The 23248-nt window shown below is 52.2% G+C and overlaps 1 protein-coding gene across 10 annotated transcripts in view; it reads left to right on the top strand.

The window, feature by feature from the left end:
- CLEC16A (C-type lectin domain containing 16A) overlaps nt 1-23248 on the top strand; it is a 201831-nt gene that overhangs the window by 131618 nt on the left and 46965 nt on the right. For all 10 annotated transcript variants that reach the window (XM_042921638.1, XM_042921640.1, XM_042921637.1 and 7 more), the window contains exons 19-21: nt 16083-16234; nt 18956-19160; nt 20848-21012. In XM_042921638.1, the coding sequence (XP_042777572.1) occupies nt 16083-16234; nt 18956-19160; nt 20848-21012 (522 nt within the window). The remainder of the gene's footprint in view (nt 1-16082; nt 16235-18955; nt 19161-20847; nt 21013-23248) is intronic.

Genomic DNA, 23248 nt, shown 5'->3' with positions numbered 1-23248 from the left:
CTGGCAAGCTTTCAAATAAAGGCCTTTTCTTTGCTTCCCTCTTGCCTAACACATTTGAACCTCTGGTGTCCTAGCTCTGAGAACATGCCCTGTGCCTCAAGCTTAAGAAGGTACGGGGTTTTCAGCACTGGCCACGCTATGGCAAAGAGGAAGATGTGTGGGGCTCTCCGCTCCTACGGGCTGGGCTTTCTTGGCACCTTCTGTTCCCTCCTACCATTCTGCCAAGATCTCTGTCATTCTTGAACCATTCCCTGTCCCTGGTGGCAGATTTCCTCTGCCAAGAGATGGGCAAGGTAGATAAAGGCAGCGATGTCCATGCAGCCCGATCAAAATGAAGTCACCGCAGCTGTGTCTGGGCACGGGTGGTCAAACACCATCTCCTCCGCTGGTCCGGATTCACGTAACTGAGCGCAGAGCGTGACCCACAGAAGCCTTTTTATACGACCGGGGGTTGGTTTCGAGTGTGTGGAGGAACTTGGCCCTGACTCACGATGGGCATTTCCTGCCTGGCATCCTGGGAACTGACCTTTACTGAAAATCACAGCGTCACCACCTTGGGCAAGTCAGTAACCCCGTCAGGGTCTCCGTTTCCTCATCGGTAACTGGCAGGTGATAATAGCACCTTCCTCCTTGGATTGTTTTGAGGGCTTAGCACAGAGCCAAGTGCTTATAAAAATGTTCTACGAGCTGTAACTGTTATTATTTGACATTGGTATAGGTGTGCGTTTGTAAGCGGAACTTTTGGAAAAGTCTTTTTGCAGGATTTGCCAAAGGAGCTTTCGAAACCAGTCCTATTTTTTTTTTTTTTTTGTAATTTTTTAATGTTTATTTTTAAAAGAGAGAGTGCGAGTGGTTAAGGGGCAGAGAGAGAGAGAGAGAGAGAGTGAGACACAGAATCTGAGGCAGGCTCCAGGCTTTGAGCTGTCAGCAGAGAGCCTGACGCGGGGCTTGAACCCACTGGTCATGAGATCCTGACCTGAGCCGAAGTCAGACACTCAACCAACTGAGCCACCCAGGCGCCCCTCGAAACCAGTCTCTTTAACTGTAGGACTTGCAAATGAACTTTTGAAAAGACTGTACAGCAGGTTAAGCATTCCCTTCCCATTGTGTTAGTACAATTCCTACTAATAGATTTATTTCAGTTCTTCCTTTGTGGTCTGACTGCACTCACCAGACTATAAGCTGCATAGGGCAGGGAACTTCTCTTTCACCCCTGCATCCTTAGTACCTGGCTCTGTGCTTGGCACAAAGCAGAGACACAGTAAATATTTGTTGAATTAATAATGATAATAAAAAATGACCTGATCGGGAAATCTTGTGAATTCTCTGTATGTCCTTGGTGAGCCCTTTTTTCACGTATCCTGTAAGACCCAGACTGGCTCTTCATTATAAACTTCCAATTAAAGACCCGAATTAAGTTTCAGTAAATAATCACAGGGAAAACCTTCAGTTGCCATGACAACCCTCCGTTAGCTCCCATTTCCTGGACATCTGTTTATACTCCTTGGCGGCATGGCTTGAATAAACAGCCCTTGCTGACCAGCCCGCAGCCTCTGGAGCCTTCACCTCCCACCCCGGCCCCTCTGCCTGTTCCACACACTGCAGCCCCGCCGGACGGAAGTTTCTCAAACTCACCTTGTCCCCACCTGTCTCTGATTCACGACACATGCCCCCCCCTTCTGCTGACCCCACGTCCTCCCAGTCTGTGTGAGGACCCGCCTGCCTGGAATAACCAAAGTAGAATGAATGAGTCCCCTTCTCTGATTCTTCGTGAATTTACTGGCGTCGTTCCAAGTTCCCTCCTCAAAGAAGAAAACCTCGGAGGGAAAAATAGTTGAGATTCTCGATTCTTATTTGGCTCAAAACAGCTTAATGATGTAAAGATGCCCAGGTGATTGGGTGCGTGGGATGATACAGAGTTGGGCTGATCAGACTTGGTTTCGTAGTAACCGTATCCCTTTAAATCCCGTGCCTTGGAAGTGTTGTCCCAGGGCCAAACGTTTTACTGATACTCCGTTTGAGCACGAGCGATTAAAAGCAGGCAGTTTGGTGTGTGAAGTATACAGCTTTTGTTTAAGCCCCAAGGTATGGCTTGTCTCCACCAGAGGCCTCCCATATTTTACTTTAATGTTTGATGTATACGGAATTCCCACAAGCTAATTAAAAATCAGACTGCTCTGCCGGTAAGCATTCACTCTGTGAACTAATTTCTGCCAAACGGCCGTAAATGTGTCCCCTGGTGTGAAATTTAGACCTTCTTTCCCATCAGAAAAGAGCCGTGCGGTTTAGTCCCCGTCTCTTCATTTGAGGGAGAAGGAAACTCAGGCCCCACCCAGAAAGGTCAGTTGCCTCCACTGAGGCCCCGAAGCCTCCTAAGTGCCCTGCTGGGATTCTCCTTGCTCCCACCCCTCTGTCCTCACCAACCCCCGCCCGCGCTCGCTGCTCTGAACTCGGAACAATTGTATGGTTCCCGAGTGCGGGGGGCTCTTCTAGCCCCGGACGGGTGTCCTTAGTGCTCATGGCAGCCCTTCCGGGAAAGTGCCGTTCCCACCCCGCTTGCCGGGTGAGAGACCCGAGGACCCGAGGGTAGCCAGCAGCGTGCCGGGGTCCCCCACCCGTGCTCCTCGCCCTGAGGCTGTGCTGCTCTAGGATGCTAGGAAGCGTCCAGAGAAGGGACAGATGTGGAGGGAGGACCCAAGTGGTAGGCAAGGGAATGCGGGCCATTCCAGCCAAAATAACGCAGAGCCTGGAAACCCCAAAGGATTAGCAGAAACCGGGAAGCCTGTGCGGGGCCAGGAAGGGTCAGAAAGTATCTGAGGATCCGGCAAGCCCTCCGGAGAGGGGCCTCAGCTCGGTTCTGGCAGGTGTCTGGGCTTCTTGGAGAATGCGGTTCAAAATGTCACCTCCTGCAGGAAGCCTTCCCTGACTCCTCTTCTGGCCTTTTTCCCCCCTGCCACGGCCTTTGTCAGATTCTATGCAATTGTTACTTGCTTGGTCTCCCCAAGTGAGCAGGAGCTCCTGAGGGGGCAGGTCTTGTGTATCTCTGTGGCCCGCTTGGTCAAGCACAGGGTGTAGCACCAAGGAAACATGCCCCAGAAATTTTTGAATGGAAAGTCTGAGACAGTGAAGGGAAAAGCGGGTGTCAGTGGTTCCAGCTACAAAGCCATTTTCTTCTTCCACAGCTGGCCTGCTTGCATCCAGGGTCTGGGTCGACTCTTAGCAAGAGAGAACATCCCCCACCCAGCAAGGGCCTCGAAAATCAAACTCAGAGTCATGGACCAGAAGAGTTCTCTGAATTCTAGTCAGCACCCGTGGGTGCACAGATGCCCCACAGACGCCTTTTCTAGTGGTATTAACAGTACAAACCCCACAGGTTTTGGGGAAAATGCTCTAGCTCGTATTCCCTGTCAGGAGGACTCTCCCTAGCCCAGGGAGGGACAGTCCCTTGGGTCAGGATCTGCTCACCAGAATACCCTTGTGCACTTTTCTGATGAACTGTCCGGGGAAAGAGAAGATTTGACCCTGTCTCCGAGAACCTTCCATCTGAAGGGAGAAAGATGTGCCCACACAATCATGCTCGTGGAGAGAAATCGCAGGATTTTTCTGTACCTCATCTCCTCTGCTCCTCACAGAGCCGCTGTGAAGCAAGTGGTGAATCCATTCTTCAGATGAGGGGAAAACACCTGGGGCTCAGAAAGGTCACCCGGAGCAAGGACTCCTCCTCCTTCACTGCATGAGAGTTATGTCGCCCGGTGCCTGGCACCTAGGAGCCACCGGGCAAAGACCAGGTGGAGGAACAGAACAAGGGAGAGGCAGAGCCTTGATCCGAGCCCAGGTCAGCCTGACCACATCCTGGGGTGGGGGTGGGGGGGGCCCAGAGCAGAGGAATCACGGGGTGGGGGGAGGGGCACTGGGGCTTCTGCATCAGCTGCTAGGCTGCTGAGTGGTAGCAGGCCGGAGGGAGCCATACCGAAAGCTGCAAGTCGACTCTGTGTCCGTCTGTCTCTCAGTGTGCAGCGGAGAGCTTAGGTATTCAAATCTTTTCTTGGAAATCTCAAGTATTCCATTCGGCTGCCTCAGAGTTAGGTAACTGTATTTACTCGTGCTAAACAGGGCCATTTTCAGAGAGGAAATTATGCAGTGTGCCATGCAAATGCGGCATTCTGGGAGATAAGTGTGGTCGCCAGTGCATTATAACGATCAGATCGCGGTGCCTCTGGTGGCAGCCCCTGTGTCACTCTTGATAAGAAAGAGGATGTGCCACGCTCTACTTGGAATTGCTGCTCATTTGGATTCTGTTTCTGGGAATTACGTTTTCACCAAGTTGTCTGTCTGTGAACTTGGTTTAGTACAAAGAAGGAACAGGGAATAAGGCTTTTTTGCAAGTTGCAACAACAAAAAAAGTCCTCCTGATGTCTCGAGCAGTCGGAGGGAGCTCCCCACCCCCCCCCCCCTACACACACACTCACGTCTAGACGAGAGGGAACAAGAAAAGTCAGATTACTCCCTTTTTGTTCTCCCAAGAAGAAAGTCTCTTGAAATTCTCAAGGGGGAAAGGTGAAGACATGTGATGGGTTTTCTTGGCCACCTTGTGAAAATAGGTCACGTTATTTTACTAGACATGGCGTGTGCTTTTCAAGCAAGAGAAAGGAAGTGGCCATGGAAAACCCCTCCTCTGGAAGCAGATGGAGCTGAGCCCCAGCCCAGGACTGTCCCCAGCCTGTGGGCACCTAGGACAGACAGCCGGCCTCCCCCACGCCTCAGGCTTCCCTGTCTGAAAAGGCACCAGTGCCTTCCTTCCAGTTGGTTGTTGCTCTGGGGTCATTTACAGTCACGAAGACATTGACACATCGTTGCTTGAGTAATTGCTGAATGAACATATGACAGACCCCCCCCCCCCCCGCCCCATATCAACACAGTCGGCATGGACGTCATGTCCTTGGCGGCCCTGGAGTCCACGGGGTGATGGTAAGATTCTGCAAGGTCAGGGATCACTAGAAAGAGCGCTATGGGTGACGAGCTACAGTAACTGCATTAAGCGTGATACACAGGGGGTCGGTGAAGAATCACATCGTAGGCACCGTTGATTGCCCAGCCCCGTGTCCCGACACCGCTGTGTGCTTGTGTGACTTCCCTGACAACCCGAGCAGGTCCGTTCAGCCCCCGGCGTTTTATTCTGAAAACAGTCCAGCACACCGCCGACTTGAACGAATCGCACAGCAGACGGCCTTGCGGTGATAGGTGACACCGAACGGTTCTCCCACCACCCTTCCGCTCTGCGCGTTTGATCGCGTATCTGCTTCTCCATCCACCACCGCTTTCCTTCTTTTCTTTGTTTCAACGTGTGACACATTGTAGGCCTCGGTACCCTTCTCCCTCAGTACGTCAGCACACGCATCACCAAGTGGAGCCATAAAGTCGGTTTATTACCCTGGCCTACAGATGAGGCCGCCGTGTGCCCCGGGTCACGTGCCCAGGGTCACCGCAACCAGGAAGTGGCAGGGCTACGCCTCCTCTCCAGGCGGGCAGCCCCCGACGCCTGGCGCGTGGCTGTCCCCACGTGGCTCCCCCGCGTCGAGAGCCGTGGTTACGGGAGAGGCAGAGTCGGAATGCAGCACAAGACCGCAGAGGTATCTGAGCAGGGCTTCAGGCGCTTGCCTCTTGGTGCTCTTGGTAGGGGTGCGTGGAGAGGGGGCCCAAGGCCAGGTGGTGAGCGTGGCAGCTGTTGGGGCAGCCCCGCTGACCTGGTGGAAATCTAGAGCCAGCACTCGGTTACAGTTTCCGCGGGTGACTGGATTCCGGCACCTGTCCTAATATCTGCATCCCTTTGCACATCAGGGGACCATCACCGGTGCGTTTTTTTTTTCCCTTTGTTCTTGAAGGGACCTGACTCCTGTGCCTGGTGGTAGAAATGTTCCAAGACCTGCTCTCCATCCAGGAAGCATAGCACTTTACAGCTGCCCCCAAGCTGTGCTGGGAAGGAAGGCTTTAGGGAGCTTCAAAGAAGACAAAGTAATTGATTGCTACTTGGAGCAAATAACCCATAAGCTGTCCGTGGGTTGATGGAGAAACGGTTACTTAATTTTCTTCAAAGGATTGATCTGACTGTCAGGAGAAGCAGCCAAGCTAATTGAGTGTGCTTGTTCGCACCCTACGCGGAAACAGTTGACTCTCATTCTTGTTTTGACATCAGAATGTCCCGGGTCTTGCCTGGAGTCTCCCCCTGGCATTAATCAGGCTCAGGAAGGTCTGGGGTTGCTCATGCAAGACCATTCTCCTAGGGTGGGTCTGTAGAATTTGCCAGGGCCCGGTGCCTGTCTGCCCCCAGCACGAGGCACCCTTTTCAGAGCCCTCGGGACTTGCGTGTGTGATCTCTTACGCCCCAGCGCGTCTGTCATTTTCATTTTGGTAGTGCATGTTGACGGAGTGGTGACACTGGGAGATGGACCGCCCTTCCCCGCCGGGCTTCTGATGGACCGCCCCGGGGGCCTGCGTCTAACTCTTCCCCCAGGCCCCCCGGAGAGCCAGCCTGAGCCCGGTGAGTCATCAGTCGCTTCCCAGCCATGCATTGCTGGTCAGTTAAGGCCTCTCCCCTCAGCTGCATTCTGTCATCGGGGAGCCGTGCCAGGCTGGCTTTCCCTGGAGCCCCTGTCAAAGCTTTATTCACTGCCATAGAGCACCTTCTGTGTCTCACACAGGCCAGTTTTCAGAGCGTCGGACAGCTCCAGAGGGTTGCCATCTGTGTGCGAGTGTGGAGACCCCGTGAGCCCCTGGGCTCGGCTTACCTTGCTCCCACCGTATCCCTGCTCCTGAACGGAGCCTGAGGGGCGGCCTGAGTGCCCAGCATGAGTCTACCTTCCGTGGCAGGAAGGGGGAGCCTCCAGGGTGAAAGAGAAGCGGTTTTTGTCCTTCCCCTAGAGAAGGGCCCAGGTCTGCCACTTGAGGGGGCCACCAAGTGCCCGGTGAAGGGGAAACTTCGCGAGAACGGTCCAGGACCACGTGGGTGGCTCCGCGATGTCAGCCACCGGGAGACGAGAACCCCTGGGGCCTGCCTATCGAGAGCCCGGGCCATCTGACTGTCCCCCTGCCAGAGCCAGCCAGCGTCCTGCATCCTCAGGAGCTAGCCCAGGTTGGGGATACCCCCTTTCTGAGGGAAACGAGGATCGGTCCTCTCTCTGGCCGCATCCACGGGACCGGGATCCGGGTTACAATCAGCTTGTTCCGGATGGTGGGAAGGTCCCATGTTCACTCCGGCTTCCTGTTGCACGTGTCGTTATCAGTCATGTGTCCTTGGGAGGTTACTTGATGTCCTGCGTTTGTGTCCTCTGTGGTGAACCCACCTTACAGGATCCTGGGGAGCATGTCAGGTGGGAACTCAGTGCCCGGCATCTATACAGGAGCCCTCCACACACGTTGTCATGAGGCCAGCAGCCGTCGATAGGGGTCCCCTACCCTCAACCCCAGCCCTGACAGTCTTTCCGTATGCGATTGTAGAGGACCAGATCCCCACTGGACAGAGCCATTGACTCCGGGGAGGGTCCGTAATCCCATTTTAACTAATCTTAGCCTCTCTGATCCCAGGCACGCCTACAGATCCTAGAATAGAAAGCCAGGCCACTCTTGGACCCCGCATTCCTCGAGAAAGCAGTCATGTGGCTTTCTGTGCACCAAGAAATCCTGGTCTCCTATCAGCTGTGAAGTCTCGCGATGGGCCCGGTGTCTAGGAATCCCAGGGTGGCCTGCCTTCCTCAAGGAATCCGGGGACCCGTCCTGACCTCTGGTTAACAGCAGGAGCCTGAGAGGCTTGGTAGTGATACGGAGTTGCTAATCTAAACTCCAGCTGTGGTGGCGTTCCAAGAATTGACTCTAAAGCCCAGAGTATTAGATTTCAAAGCGCTGGGATTCAGCCGGCCTAGAAATCCCACCGTAAGGATCAAGACTTCGCTTCTAAATGCATTTGGAGCCACCAACGCCAAGAATTAAATTACCGTATTGGCTTCCATATTTTATCATGAAGGGATTATTTAAATACAGCAAAAGTCAATCAGCCCCACTTATTGCTCAGTAATGAGCCACGGCCTGTCGGGGGGAGCCGTGGAGGAAGGCCTCAGCCCAGAAACTGAAATGACAGCTGGTCGGGAAGTCCTTTGCCTCCAAACCGGAGGACCAAAAGATACTGGCATCCCTCCATCTCGTTGACAAAGACTTCTTCAGTGCCTCCCCCTGCCCAGAACCTTCCTGGGGGTACACAGCAGTGAAGAGACCGGCCAGGGCCCTGCCTTCTTAGGGCCTTCTTATGTCTAGACAGGAAGCGGGCCTCAACCAGGAGGGAAGGGGTAGATGGGATATTGGCAGGCAATGGGGCATGGTCGGGGGTGAGTTGGGTAGATGCAGTGGAGAGTGACAGGTTAGAGGGACAACCACGGATTGGGGGGGGAGGCCCTCAGAGAGGCCAGGGGCCCTTGTCACTCACCTACCTGTGAGCCCGTAGCAGTTCTGAGAAACAACCCAAGACCATGAATCATTTTGTCCCTCCAGCCTCCATTCAGAAGGCGTGACTTTGCCCCGGGCCGGAGGGCTCTGACTAGAGAAGCGTGGCTCCCGAGAGCTAGGGTGCCACCAGGCAGCAGCCGTGGCTGGTGAAGGCCGCCCAGCTGGTGTCCGTGACGCGCGCCGGGCCCTGCGAGCCGAGTGGCCCCGGGCCTCTCCCCCATCCCCTCGACGGCCCTGCAAGGGTTAGGTCTCGATTTCCTAAGGGAGGAACCTGGGACCCACAGAAGGAAGTGGCTTTAGCGTCACATAGTTGTTAGTGGCAGAGCTTGAATTTGAGGCCGGGTCCCACGGCCCCAAGCCCAAGATGCTTGTACCGATCCTGTGCTTCGTGGTAAGGTGGCTCCTTCACACGTGTTCCGTTTCTCCTCCTCTCCCTCGACGCCTTCTGCAGGAACATGTCTGCCTTGCTTTCCGTCCATGCCGCTAAACCCTGCAGAACTTTTCCCGCGTCCTGCTTGGCCAGCCCCGAGCTGTTTCTCCAGATTAGTCTTCCAGGATACGGTGTGCGGTCTCTTGGTGGCGCCGGAGGAAGTCAGCGTCTCGGGAGTGCCTGGATTCCGCACACGATTACAGTCCATCACGGTGACCACTCGTGCAGTTCTTCACCGCTGAGTGACAACCAACCCTAGAAGTGAGCGGCTTGGGTCACCTCCAACAGCTAGGGTCACTCATGTTGCTCACAGGTCTATAATTTGCCCAGCGGGGCTCCGCAGCGCTACTCCGCTCCATGTGGCATCAGCCGGGGGCTGGCAAGTTGGGCCCCGGGTCTTGCTCTGTGTCTGCGGGTGTCCGTGTGGCTGCTTGGGCTTCTGCAGAGCATGGTGGATAAGTTGGTTCCAAGGGCGTTTGGAGACTTTGCCTTGGAAACCACGTGGGATCACGTCGACTGTTGTCTTTTGGTCCAGGCGGTCACAGAGGCCCACCCAGGTTAGGAGAAAGGACATAGACCCCAGCACTTGGTGGGAAGAGGGCCAAGGCCTCACTCTAAGAAGAGTGTGTAAGGTGGGGTTGGTGCTGGAAAGAATGGTCCATAAGGGAGCCCCTGGGGGCTCAGTCAGTTAAGCATCTAACTCTTGATATCTGCTGAGGTCAAGATCCTATGGTTCATGGGTTCAAGCCCCGTGCATCAGGCTCTGAGCTGACAGCACGGAGCCTGCTTGGGATTCTCTCTCTCTCTCTCTCTCTCTCTCTCTCTCCCCCTCCCCTACTCATGCGTGTGCTCTTTCTCTCAGAGAAATAAATAAACTTAAAAAAAAAAAAAAAAAGGAACAGTCCATAAGAAAACCCATTTCACTTCTCCTCTGGTTCCTTCGATTATATCAGGGAGGTCTCAGATTGGCTCTAGTTTGTCTTTGAACTTGTAGAACTCTTGGGTCTCTCTTTGAATCCAAAGAGCAGACTTTCGGCTACAGTTTAATAAAAGGGTCTCAATCTGTTTCACAGTCAATTTATCATAAATCTGGTTTTTCGCTCATGGTAATGATATGACGTTTCTTTTTTAAATAAATTTATTTTAGTAGAACGTGAGTGCCTTCAAGAGAAGGAAGCATAGGCCCTCCTTTGCTGCTATAGATTTACTCTCACGTGCACATACGGACAAGGAGGTTCCTTCCTCTGTTGCCGCAAAGCTTATGAACAACCTGAATGACCATCAGCTGGGGAGCTGTTCGGTCAGAGAGTCATTAGAGAGCGTGGCTGTGACCAGGAGTGAGGCGGGCCTGTGTTCGAATGTGTCACCGAAATGCATGGGTACGTGGCAGGAGCATGAGGCCGAGCACGTGCCGTGCTCCCTCCCCTTTGTGACTGACGGACAAGGCGGGGAGAGCGTCGCCACACTTGGAAACGCGCTGGGGGTGGATGCCCATAAACCGGGATGGTGGTTGCCTCTGGTGGGGGGTGGACAGGGGAGACTTAATGATCCTCTGTCAAGAAGGTCACAGCTTTTTCAGTGGGAGCGCAGGAATGTGTTATGCAAAGAGAAGGACCCTCTAAATATCTTCAAATAAAATGGCAAAGAAAGGGAACAGAAGCAGTGAGTGCCCAGGAGTAGGGGGGCCGGTCCTGTCTCCCTGGAGCGAGGCCCCACCAGGAGGCAAGCCACACCTCCGGGGCCCTGGGCTTCGATGGAGACCTCTGTCCTCCCTGTGTCTGTAGGGTGCCGTCTCTTCCCAGTTGCAGACTTGGCCTCCGCCGTGTTCTGTGGTCCTGAGCACGCTGGGAGCACTGGCTAGCCTTGTGCTTCTCGGTCTGGCCGCCTAGGACGATGCCTGACCGGATTTCTCGGGCTCACACACATCTTCCGGTCGGTTTGGAAATGTGCATGCCTGTGTACCCAGAGGGGCCGTTGGAGAGACCCCAGCTTCTTGTCATCGCTCCGTTCGTGATGATTGTCACTGCCTTCCAGATCAGACAGAGCCCCCAGGCCAACAGCTCAGCCTGGTGCTGCTTCCCAACCCTTGTCGGGCCCCAGAAGGGCCCGAGGCCCCTTGTGGAGGGACGTGGAAAGAGATTCACTTTCCTCTTTGCTACCACAGACAGCATAAAATGACCTTGACCCCCTCACCCTTAATCCCACCTCATCCCCTCCAAAAAGGCAATCACTGTGCACCCTGCCAGACGTTTTCCTAACACTCTCTCTTTTACCACCCACATGCTGGAACCCATAGAACATACACGGCACGGTTTGGCGAGGTTTAATTTTACACGAATTGCGTTAACACTGTGCATGTCAGGCTGCAGCTTGCTTTTTCCAGTCAACAGTATGTTCTTGAGACTTGACCGTGTTGAAATTGCCGGGAATCTGAGTCGTTCCTTGTTGTTGCCATGTTTTTGCGCTGAATGAACGTGCACGTTTTTTGTGGTTTTTTGGTTTGTTTGTGTTTTTTTGTTTGTTTGTTTGTTTTAGGCTCTCCCTTGTTGTAGGACATTTGGGTCACTCTAGACCCAAATCCTGCCATCACCATACTTGTTCATGCCTCTTGGCCCTCGTGTGTGTTTTTCTTGGGAACATACCAGTTGCCAGGTCATGTGGTGTGAAAGTTTCACTTTAAATAAAGAATGCTAATTTGCCCTTTCAAAATGTCTATGTTAATTTGTTCTCCTAGAGCTCTTGGGAAATCTTTGTCAGTTTTTCTGTGTCCTCACCACTTGTCACCTCCCCGTCGATGGGTAGAAGGTGGTGTCTTGCTTAAAACTTTTTCCCTGTGTTCTCGTGAGGCCGAGCACCTTGTTGTGTGTTTACTGGCTGCCCCCATTCTCCTGTCTCTGAATGGCCCCTGGGACTCCTTCACCATTTGCTGCAAGATCATTTGTCTCTTAGAGGTATTTTGCAACTGTTTTGCCCGGCCTATAAAGTCACTTGTTATATGGGAGTTAAGTGTTAACATTGCTGTAATCAGTTTGCCTATCTTGTATTCATTTATTTTTTGTATGTGTTGATTCTTCTTTTTTATTTATTTATTTTTTAATGGTTATTTTTGAGAGAGAGACAAAGTGCAAGCAGGGGAGGGGCGGAGAGAGAGGGAGACACAGAATTGGAAGCAGGCTCCAGGCTCTGAGCTGTCAGCACTGAGACCAGTGCAGGGCTTGAACTCATAAACCGTGACATCATGACCTGAGCTGAAGTCGGATGCTTCACCGACTGAGCCACCCAGGTGCCCCTCGTACTTCTTTTTTAAGAAAACCCTGCCCTGCCCCCAAGATCACATGAGGATTCCCCTATGTTGTCTTCTGGCGATTTCCTGTAAATTTTTATTTTTATGTATTTATTTATTTTATTTTATTTTATTATCATTTTAGATTTTATTGTTTTATTTTTTTGCGAGAGAGCGAGCGAGTGGGGGAGGGGCAGAGAGGGAGGGAGACAGAGGATCCGAGGCAGGCTCCAGGCTCTGAGCTGTCAGCACAGAGCTTGGTGCCGGCCCCAAACTCAAGAATGGTAAGATCATGACCTGAGCCGAAGTCGGATGTTTAAGCAGCTGAGCCACCCAGGCTCCCCTGTAAAATTTTAAACTAGAACCCTAGGCTCCACCCCTTTTGAAAAAGTGGAGTTGGTAGGGGCGGGACCCAGGAGGTTCACATGGGCAGCAAGATCGGGACAGTGCCCGTGCTGCCCGGGCCACAGGCTGTTCCTGGGGGTCAGGCAGGGAGGTTCATGGGATCACCACACCCTGACAGTCCTCCCCATGTCCCCACATCCCTCCCAGTACCTCCACCCTGATGGCCCCTCTGTAGTGGAGCAAAATCCAGGGTGCCTGCGTGAAGGCAGCAGCCCTCGGACTAGACCGTGGGTGGGACTGGGTTCCGTTCAGCAGCCCCTCCCCTGGGCCCCCCTCCCCCCAAGACATCCAGAGATGAGCAGACAGCCCCTGTCCCCAGGGCTTTAGATGAGAATACCCATAGCCAGTGTGGGAGCAGCAGAGGGCTGTGGTGGGGCGGGGGAGGAGTTCCCCAAGATGACACCAGGAGGCCCACAGACGAGCCCCCACAGCATTGCCTGGTCTCCCTGAGGACCCCACTTTGTTTTCCCTTAGGTGCCCCCAAAGCTTCTGAAAAGCCAGAGGCTCCCCCACTCTGGAGGTCCTGGCTCCCCGGGGACGGTTGCCTTTTACTTTTCTTATGAAATGCCTCACGGGGAGAGGGAGGGGGGGTTGATGTCTCAATTGCATTTCTGAACGTTGTTCCGCTTTGGGGTTTTGTCCTTCCTTTTTTGTTCTTGGGGGCAGAGATAGTGGGTCCCTTTTTGGCCCCCCGAAGCTCTCAAGGACCCCAGGCTTTATGAGGGTGGTGCCTGCGCCCAAATCCCACTGTTTCAGACAAAACCCCGTTGACATTGCCCATTGCCACCACAGCTGTGTCTGCCTTCCCTGGTCACGCCGTGAGGGGCACATCCTCTGTGGATGTGAAGAGAGAAGAAATCCTAGGATTCCGCCTTCCTGCTTGTTGGGGGGGGGGGCAGGGGATGGGAGAAAGGGGAAAGGGAAAGAAAAAGCATCCCTCACCATTTTGTTTTCTACATAGAAAAGTAAAACCTTGTCGTTGAGGAAAACGTTTTAAGTCCCGAGTGAAGAAAATAAACTCTACATACTGCAAAGAACATGCTGGAAACAATGGGCATGCTGGCTTCCACTTCTGAATACAGAGGGCCAGTAGGGACATTAGACATTGTGGATGAAATAATTTTTAGAAATCTTCTAAGGTGCTTGGCTGGGTTGTTGGGAAAGGGGGCAAGATCCTTGCCACAGAATATGAAGAAAGTCGAGGGTTAATCCCACCTGGTGTTGGTGTTTGCCGTGGGGCTGCTGGCCGTCCTAGGTGGGCCTACCCCTGGGAGAATGCACAGAGACATGAAGCCCTTAAAAGCCCAGAGGAAGCCATCCCCGTGAAGCCGCAATCCCAAATGGATTAACTTTCAGAGGGTTAAAACGGGGCTGTATATAGGAAGGTGGTGCTGAGAGAGGAGAGGAGTTTCCCTGTCCTTCCTAGATCTTAATGGAGAGTAAAAATGGGGGGGGGGGGTAAATCCTTGGGGAATACCTGAGCCCAGGTTCGTCATCACGTGTGTCTGGGGCCAAGAGTTCTCCTGTCTCTGTAACCTTCCCTCCCCTCCCCCACCCACCCACCTCCAATAACGTAAGCCAGATATGTGGTTACAGTGCTCTCGATAGAACCCACTGGGGCGCTTCAGGTATCACACAGCTGGAATGTAGTAACTCACAGCTGTAAATTTGCTAAAACTCCAGCTGTACGCTTAAAATGGGTGCATTTTATGGTATATGAATTATAACTCCGTAAAGCTGCTTCCAAGAAGAAGAAAAAAAACCCATCTACAATTCTTGTCATCAGAAACGTCTCCTCATGTTTCCGTTTTATTTTCTGCATTTGTGTTTTCTTTGTAGGGATACTTCTTTAAAAAACAACAACATCAAAATCAGAATAATACAGTTCTTATCCTCTTCCATTTCAAATTTCAGTGGCTTTTCCAATGCCGTTGCAATTATTTGTAAATAGGATTTTATACTTGGGTTTTTAATATGTACTTGAAGAGTACATCTTGAGTAATTTCTCATTTTAAAATAATTTCAAGGAGGGGCGCCTGGGTGACTCAGTCGCTTGAGCCTCCGAGTCTTGGTTTCGGCTCAGGTCGTGATCTCACGGTTCGTGGGTTTAAGCCCCGAGTCAGGCTCTGCACTGAGCAAGAAGACTGCTTGGGATTCTCTCTCTCCCCCTCTCTTTCTGCCCTTCCCTTACTCCCATGTTCTGTCTCAAAAAATAGCTATTTAAAATAATTTCAAGGAATACAGTGCTATATAGTACAAAGATTTAAGTTCTGCCATCGATGCCCCCACCCCACATATGCACTCCCCCCGCCCCCCCACCCCCCGCCGACCATTCTCACTTCCCTTTCCATAGGCAACTATTGTTCACAGTTTGGTTAAACATAATTTTTAAATGGGTAGATAATTTTGCATGTGATGGGAAAAAAAATCATACTCAAATTTTTCCCCTGTTTGGGGACATTTAGGTTGTTTCCTGTTTGGGCTATTTAAAAAAAAAAAAATTTGGCAGAGGATTCCATTGGAGGCAATTCAAAGCAGACAGTAGATTTAACGGTCCTGTCTTACTCTGGTGATGTCAAAGCCATCAAGGACAGGCACTAAGTTAGACCTCGAATTTGAGGATGATTTCCAAGTAAGAGAAGGGGCCCAGCACACGGCAAGGATTCTGTGTTAAATGCGGTTCTCCTTTAAAGCACAAAACATCTTGGGGAGCCTGGTTGGCTCCGTTGGTTGAGTGTCCGACTCTTGATTTCAGCCCTAGTCATGATTCCAGGGTCGTGGAGCCTAGCCCACTGTTGGGGTCTGTGCTGAGCATGGAGCCTGCTTAAGATCCTGTCTCGCTCGCTCTCTCAAAAAAAATATATGTGTGTGTGTGTGTGTGTGTGTGTGTGTGTGTGTGTGTGTATACATGAAGCACCAAGCATCTCAGAATAAGGGAGATTATTCCCATCATACAGATGGAAAACTCTGGTTCACAGGGGCCAAGTGCCTTGCCCAGAATCACACAGCATCTAGTACAAAGGTCAGCTCTCAGTTGCCAGACACCAGATTGGAAGTACGACAGTTCTAGAACCAAGCAGGGCACTCTTGTTCTCCTGCGCCTTCCCTTAATTCAGGCAAACACCGTCACAGCTTGCCACCCATCATCTGTCTGCAAGGAAGCACTGAAACGTTACCAGGATCCTCAGTTGAGTTTTCTTAGCTACAGTTTGAGCGCCTGGTGCGTGGTAAACATTGTACTAATAATGCCTTACGTACCTTACTCAGCCATCACTTTGAGAGGGGTGGGCATCATCCCAGGTCGCCCCGCGAGACTCAGGGGAGGGCCTCAGTCTCAGGTGTGTGTGTGCCTCCAGATCTGGACTCTGCCCGCCAAACGCTGCCGCCCAGCGAGTCAGTCTGAGCGCCCGTCTCCGTCAGACTGGGCCGCTGGACTGCCCCTCATTTTGTTCTCCCTCTCCCTGTTCACAGACAACAGTGACCTGATCGCGTGCACCGTGATCACCAAGGATGGCGGGATGGTCCAGCGATTCCTGGCTGTCGATATTTACCAGATGAGCTTAGTGGAACCCGATGTGTCCAGGCTTGGCTGGGGAGTGGTCAAGTTCGCAGGCCTGCTGCAGGTATGATGGCCAGGAAGCCTGGGAGCTCTTCTTGGCTGGCTGTGCACACACATACACACACACACACACACACACACACACACACACACACACACACGAATCATCTGTCTCTACGGTTAATTTCTGATGACACAAGGACTACATGAACAGATTGTTATTGAAAAAAAAAAGTGAAAATACTGCACAGATAAGGGTCAAGTGTGCTTTGACCCAAACCCTCAATTCTTCAACTTTCTCCTGCATTATCAGTATGGGCCTTCCAGAGCTGCTGCACATATAAATAAACGCACATATAAATATAACCGCACATGCTGTTTATAAACACGTACTTGAGAGAGAGAGAGAGAGTGTGTGTGTGTGTGTGTGTGTGTTTAATAGTGTCACGCTGAGCGTATTCTAAACTCCCCCCGCCCCCCCAGGAGATATATGTCTTAGAGCTGACCGCGTATTATGTGCAGGCTCTCTGATGTTCTTTTCACTGCTGTGTGACCGAGCTGAGGCACAGTTAGCCAGTGCCCCGTGGCTGTCGCCAGATCGTTACCTTTACAGACAATGCTGCCTCGAAGAGAACCGTCCTTATTTCCACGTGCAAGCGAGGGCTTCCCTAGGCGGTCTCCAAGAAGCTGGGGCGTGCCTATTTTCAGCGTTCATAGACGCTGCCAGATTCCTCTCTAAAGCGATTGTTGCCACTGACAGTTTAGGAGCGTGGCCTCGTCCTCACCCCTTTTCTAGGAGGCATGGGCTCTAAGTCGCCAAACGCAAGTTGGGACGTGGGTTTTCGTATGGTTTGTGGGTTTTCTTATTGGCAGGTGACTAATGTCAGCTCCATAACTGAATGAAAGGAAGAACCAGCAGTGTTGAAAACAGCCTTCCAGTCCCCACCCCCTGTCACACACACACACACCCCTCCCCCCCCCCCCCGCCCCGTCCCCAGATATGCAGCAGAACCTTCCAGGTCCGAGACGTGCCCTGCTCCAAGGCAGGCCGTTCCCTTGCTGGGCAGTGCGTGGTCGCCGGCAAGGTCTCGCCCAGGCTGACCTGCGTTCCCCCCTCTGCACAGTGTGACCCACTGTCAGCATCCCGCTCTCTAAGGGAGTCGCCCACATGTTTCAGGATGCTGTTGCAACCTTTTCCCCAGCCTCCTCTTTTTGAAGATCTCTCCCTTTAAAAAAGGTCTTTTACAGAGGGGGATGCGAGAAACTCGACGAAGAATCTTCCATTTAAAAAAAAAAAAAAAAGACTACCCTGTAAGAGGTTGTCCGTTAGGTGACTTAGTACGTCTTACGTATCTAGACTTATGATCAATTTCCTTTAGAATTGAGTGTCAGGAAAGTGTTTTTCTCCCTCGAAGGATTAATACGTGTCCTCCGTCAGACGACGAAAGCCACATCAACCTTTCCTTTTGGTCGCCTTCCAGTAGCTGCTACTTACTTGTCAGGCCACTCCTGTGTGCCAGGTTCTCCGCCTTAAATGTGGAACACCCCATCTAATCTGCCACATTTTGAGGCAGGTACTATTTCCAAGGACCCTGTGCCCGATTTAATGCCCACAAACAGCGACCGTCGTACTTCGTGAGCCTTTTTAGCTCATGTTCCCCACCTCCTCCAGCACGTCTGACTTCCACGTCTGTCTCGCCTCGTGCCTTTATCTTGCATCACCTCAAACTCTTGTGTGACGCAGATTCTTTATACAGAAAATCCTTTCTGAGGTTTTAGAGGGATTCATCCTTATGACGCTTGCTATGGGCGAGTTTCTTCTACACCCTTCAAATGCAGCTTCCTTCACTGCCTGCTGAGTGGCCCTCCCTGTCCCTTCTTAGATTAGCATTCTCTGTTAGGGACCAGAAATTCTTCAGAGACGTGCGTGTGGGTGTCAGGGATCCCCCCCTTCTGAAAAGAAGCCAGGAAGAAGCTGGTCAGTAGATGAGTGCGCGTATCTCAGACCATGGCCAATGGCGACAGGCATTTTGGGTTGTTGTCTCCAGTATTTTCAGAAGTGAGGAAGGACTGCCACAGTCCGGCTATTGGAGGTCTCTTGGAGAGGCCAGTGCACCCGTTTATTCCCTAGCAAGCCCATGTCCTTGGGGGCAGGGTCCCAGCCAGCGCGGGCTCCCCGTGAGCACCTGTGTTGCCTGCCATGTCCTGTTCGCGAGGCCTGGTCTGGTTTGGGAGGCTGCTCTTTTCGGGCAAAAGCAGAGTTGGGGGAATTTGGGGAAACTCCTTTTCTATTCTTTTCTTTTTTATTCTTTCTTTCTTTCTTTTTTAAAAACTATTTATTGGGGCGCCTGGGTGGCTCAGTCGGTTAAGCATCCAACTTCGGCTCAGGTCATGATCTCACAGTTTGTGAGTTCGAGCCCCGTGTCAGGCTGTCTGCTGACAGCTCAGAGCCTGGAGCCTGCTTTGGATTCTGTGTGTGTGTGTGTGCGTGTCTGTGTCTCTCTCTCCCTCCCTTCCTCCCCCAGTCGTGCTCTCTCTGTCTCTCTCTCTCTCTCTCAAAAATAAACATTAAAAAGAAAAACCTCTCCATTTATTTATTTAAGTAATCTCTACACCCACCGTAGGGCTTGAACTCATGACCCCAAGACGAAGAGTCGTGTGCTCTTCTGACCAAGTCAGTGCCAGGGAACCGCTTTCTTGATGAGACACGGATCCCACGGCTTCTGAGCCGCCACCCTCCTCCCGAACGTAACGAATACCCTTGCTTTTGCCACTTCCCCCACAGGACATGCAGGTGACCGGCGTGGAGGACGACAGCCGCGCCCTGAACATCACCATCCACAAGCCTGCGTCCAGCCCCCACTCCAAGCCCTTCCCCATCCTCCAGGCCACCTTCGTCTTCTCGGACCATATCCGCTGCATCATCGCCAAGCAGCGCCTGGCCAAGGGCCGCATCCAGGCGAGGCGCATGAAGATGCAGAGAATAGCCGGTGAGTGGCTGGCCCTGGCGGATGTCCCCAGGGCCCTCGGGCTCACACGCTGACCGCTAGGGGAGGACACGTGTGGCTTAGAGGAGTTACTCGTGTTGTGGTGACAGAACGGAGGATCTGCTCAGACTCTCCCCTTTCCCAGGTGTGTGATTTCTAGAGAGTTTCTAGGGCCACGTGGAGGGGAGGAGAACCCTCCCCGAACGAGCAAGAGGCCCTGAACAGACAGGCGTCGTTTTGGGACAGTTGTTCACTTCCCACACACGGGAATCTTCTAGCTTACGTGTACAAAAGGCTTGGGCATTCCTCTGCTACTCTGGATCCTTAACCCTTAATAAGATCAGGAGGGTCTGTCCTGTGCATTTTACAGAAGAGTAAATGAGGCTCTCTGACTTGCCCAAAGTCACACGCACAGCTGGTTGACAGAAGCCCGGTGCGGAACTTCCTCCTGAAAGCCCATCCCTCGCCCCCTCCCTCCAACTCTCCTGAGAGGCAGCCCTGCTTGGTGAGGGCGCCACGATGACCCAGCACTAAATTTGGAAGTCGTCCGTTTCACAGGGGCTGTGGTGAACGTGTGATGAGGCCTTGCGCCACCCTGGGCAGTAAGGCCCGAGCTTTCTTAGAAATAAAGGCTCTGTACCGAGGGCATTCCGTTCACCAGGGCCAATGGCACGGCGTTCCCCCGGGGGAGCAGGCATTCTATCAACTCCCCAAATTATAAATAGCCGTTCTCCAGACACCAACGCCTTTCAGTTTGAGCACCAGTGGTCATCCTGGTGTGGCTGCTGGGAGCAGTTCCAGCCCAGTGAGGGAGGAGGAGGGGTGCTTTCTAAAGGGATTACCTAAAAATAAACCCTTGGCGGGCCGGGTTTCTGGACGCTCTGGATTGCGTTACTTACCGTGCGTGCTCCGTTGATTTGCACAGGCCTGTGTCCCATGCGTCCCTTGTTTTCTCGCTTAGCTGAAACTTGGCCTATGAAATCATTACAGAAGCATTTTGTAATGTGCAAAGTGACTTAAATCATTCCGTCCTTCCTCTTAAGATTTATTTGTAGAGGGTTGTTGTTGTTTTTTTTTTTTTTAATGTAAAGCAATTTCTCAGCGCTGGCACGAAGGCTAAATATTTCATCTGAAAATTGAGAATTATGCCGTAAAGTGGCTGTTAGAATGAACGCCTCGGGTATGCCTTCAATTGATTTTAAAAAGCCCCTCCAAATTGCTCTATCATGAGATTTGTTTCTGGGAGGGAAGATAGCAACCGTGACAGATAAGCACAAACTCATAAATACACAGGCGCACGCGCGGATATGTTCTCCCTCACACGCACCTCCCCGTGCGCGTGTACGTGTCTGAACTTTCAGGGCAGAATTGGCCCCGTTTGCTTTGGGGTCTAAAGTCGTACCCGCAGCGAAGCCTCGCTGAGGGTCTTTTTGCCTGTGGAAGCCAAGGGTCCGAGGTGGACACTGGCCAGCGTCCATTTCTGAATCCCTCGCGAGGCACCGGCTGTGTCCTGAGCTCAGGCAGGACCTCGGTGTCGCGCCGGTCTCCCCAGCTCGAGGCCGCCGGCCGCCTGCTTGACGCCATCCATGCGATGTGCCCGGCAGGGGCCGCGGCCGCTCCGGCTGCGGCCCCAGCATCTACACCCCCGGCCCATGTGACGAGCATGAACCACGGTGTTGTTTGAACATAGCCCTCCTGGACCTCCCGATCCAGCCGACGACCGACGTCCTGGGGTTTAGACTCGGCTCCTCTTCCTCCCAGCACCTGCCTTTCCGCTTCTACGACCAGTGCCGCCGGGGCAGCAGCGACCCCACCGTGCAGCGCTCCGTGTTCGCGTCCGTGGACAAGGTGCCAGGTAAGCCGCCCCGACACTGCGCCGCCTCGCGCCCCCGCCCCAGGGTTCCGGGACCTTGTCCGTTGAGTCTGTGTGAGCAAGCTTCCCTTCCCGTGTCGGAATCCGGGCGGCTGGAAGTACCCGTTTCTTAGAATTCGTCAAAGGATAGATCAAGATGCAACACAAGCCCTAGAAATAAATCTTGGCTTTCTGTTTGGTGTTCTGCCGCCTGGGTTTGGTTTTCCAGAGATTTTCTGGGGATGTGGAAGAATTTCTCAGAATTAAGACTGAGAGCTTTCTTGGGAGTTTCTTGGAAATGCTCAGATTGTTAGTAATGAGGCCGTGGGGGAGTCCTCTCCTTCTCCAGGCGGGATGACGAGCGAGGCCGTGTGCATGGTTCCTGTTCCAACCCCTGAAGAAAGGAGAGCACAGAGAGGGCTGTGCCAGGGCCTTCCCTGTGGGGGCTGGGAGCACCCCTCCCACTTCCTCCAGAGCTCATCTCCCCAGAAAAGAGAAACATGAAAAGAAAGTTCGAGTGCCGCTTGCTCCTCCCAAGGGCTGGCAGCCTCTCCCCTTCCTGTTCCAGTGTGTCTAAGATAAGTCCACGTGCACCCAGTCCTTCGAAAGAGAGCCTCGCTCTTGATTGCAGAACTTCCCGAAGTTGGCCAGGCGGCCCCCTGCAAGCGTGTTAGGGTTTCGAACTCGCACTGAAATGTTGCAGAATGTTTTCAAAAGCGGCTATTGATGGAAGATGAGTTGTTGATTTAAAACGCAGCGATCGGGACCTGTCCCAAGTCAGGGTCCTTGTTTTCCTTCTGCTCCATGATTTATTCTATATTCGTTCTTTGATTGCATTAATTCATTTTAGAAATATGTACGTTGTAAGTATGTGGTATTTTAAGATATAAACAGGACGTGATAAAATGAGAAATAAGTCAGCTTTGCCCCCAGAAGTAATCACTGTGAACAGTTTCTTGCCTGTGCTTCCAGAAATGTTCGTTTGTATGCCATACACGTTTTTCTGGTCTATTTTTACACGCGGAGTCATACCATCTATGTGATTCTGCCCCTTGCCTTTTTTCACGGATACTTTGGTGTTCCACGTCAACGCACATAGATTCACTTCATGCTAGGTGACGATGAACTCTTACATGTTATTTTAGCACATGGCTGGACCAGAAACATGTCTCATAACGTTTTGTATTGGCAGGTGTTTGGGTCACTTCCATCGTTTTGCTCCTCCAGTGTCATTGAACATCCTTGGGGGGTCTCGGTAGAAGTGTGCAAATCTCGACTGTCTGTGGGACACATTCTTAGCCGGGTCCAAGGGGAGGCTTTTCGTCTTGACACAGGTAGTCCCAACATGTGCTCTGGGACAGTGCACCGGCTCATGCTGCCACCCACTGCCTGGACCGTTTTCATTCTTAAGACCCGTCTTAGTCTCTAAGGCTGATGGTGACAACTGCTTTTGTTTTCAGCTACGAAATGCGACGTGATGCTGCCTTTTCCAGGGTCTGGAGGGTCCTTTGTCAAAGCTTGTTCAGGCTGTGTCATGTTCTGTAGTGATGGTTGCTAAGTAAACATAAATAATGGCCATGAGTCTAGGTTAAATGTAGATTGCCTTGGTAGGAAATCGTTTCTTTCTTTCTTTCTTCCTTCCTTCCTTCCTTTCTTTCTTTCTTTCTTTCTTTCTTTCTTTCTTTCTTTCTTTCCACAGAGTTGTAATTTATTATAGCATTTCTATAAGCACCGCCTTGTGATTTTTTAAATTGAGATCTAATTGACATATAACATCACACGAAGAAATAATTTCTTTAGCGTCATTTGGGTTTCTTCTTGGGAACGAACAGGTTAAAAAGAAAAACCTGGGCATTACTTCCGTTCACTCCTATTTGGACAAGGCAAGTGTAAATAAATAAATAGAGCCAAGTGTCACATTCTTCAGCATCTGCATAATCATCTCTCTTGTTTGCAGAACGCTTTACAATGACTTATTACCAAGTGCTCCTACCCCCCCTGGGCTCTCAGGGAGAAGTGAGGTCATCCAATGCTGGGGGTATGGGCCTGTCTCCTGTGGCCTGGGCCTGCCCAGCGGTGGGGGGGGGGGGGGGGGGGGGGGGGGTTGCCCACTGCCCTGCTACTGGCCCCAGGGTCTGGTATTTAAGGTAGAGCCAGTTGGGACTGTGGAGGGTCAAAGGTAGCTGCCAAAGCTGGCCCTCCGCCCCTTCCCTGTATCTGTCCCCTGACAGCCTCTGGA

Source organism: Panthera leo, chromosome E3 (genome assembly GCF_018350215.1).
Source record: "Panthera leo isolate Ple1 chromosome E3, P.leo_Ple1_pat1.1, whole genome shotgun sequence".
NCBI classification, from domain to species: domain Eukaryota; kingdom Metazoa; phylum Chordata; class Mammalia; order Carnivora; family Felidae; genus Panthera; species Panthera leo.
Note: the sequence above shows the minus strand (reverse complement) of the source record. Positions and strands in the feature narration are given on the sequence as shown.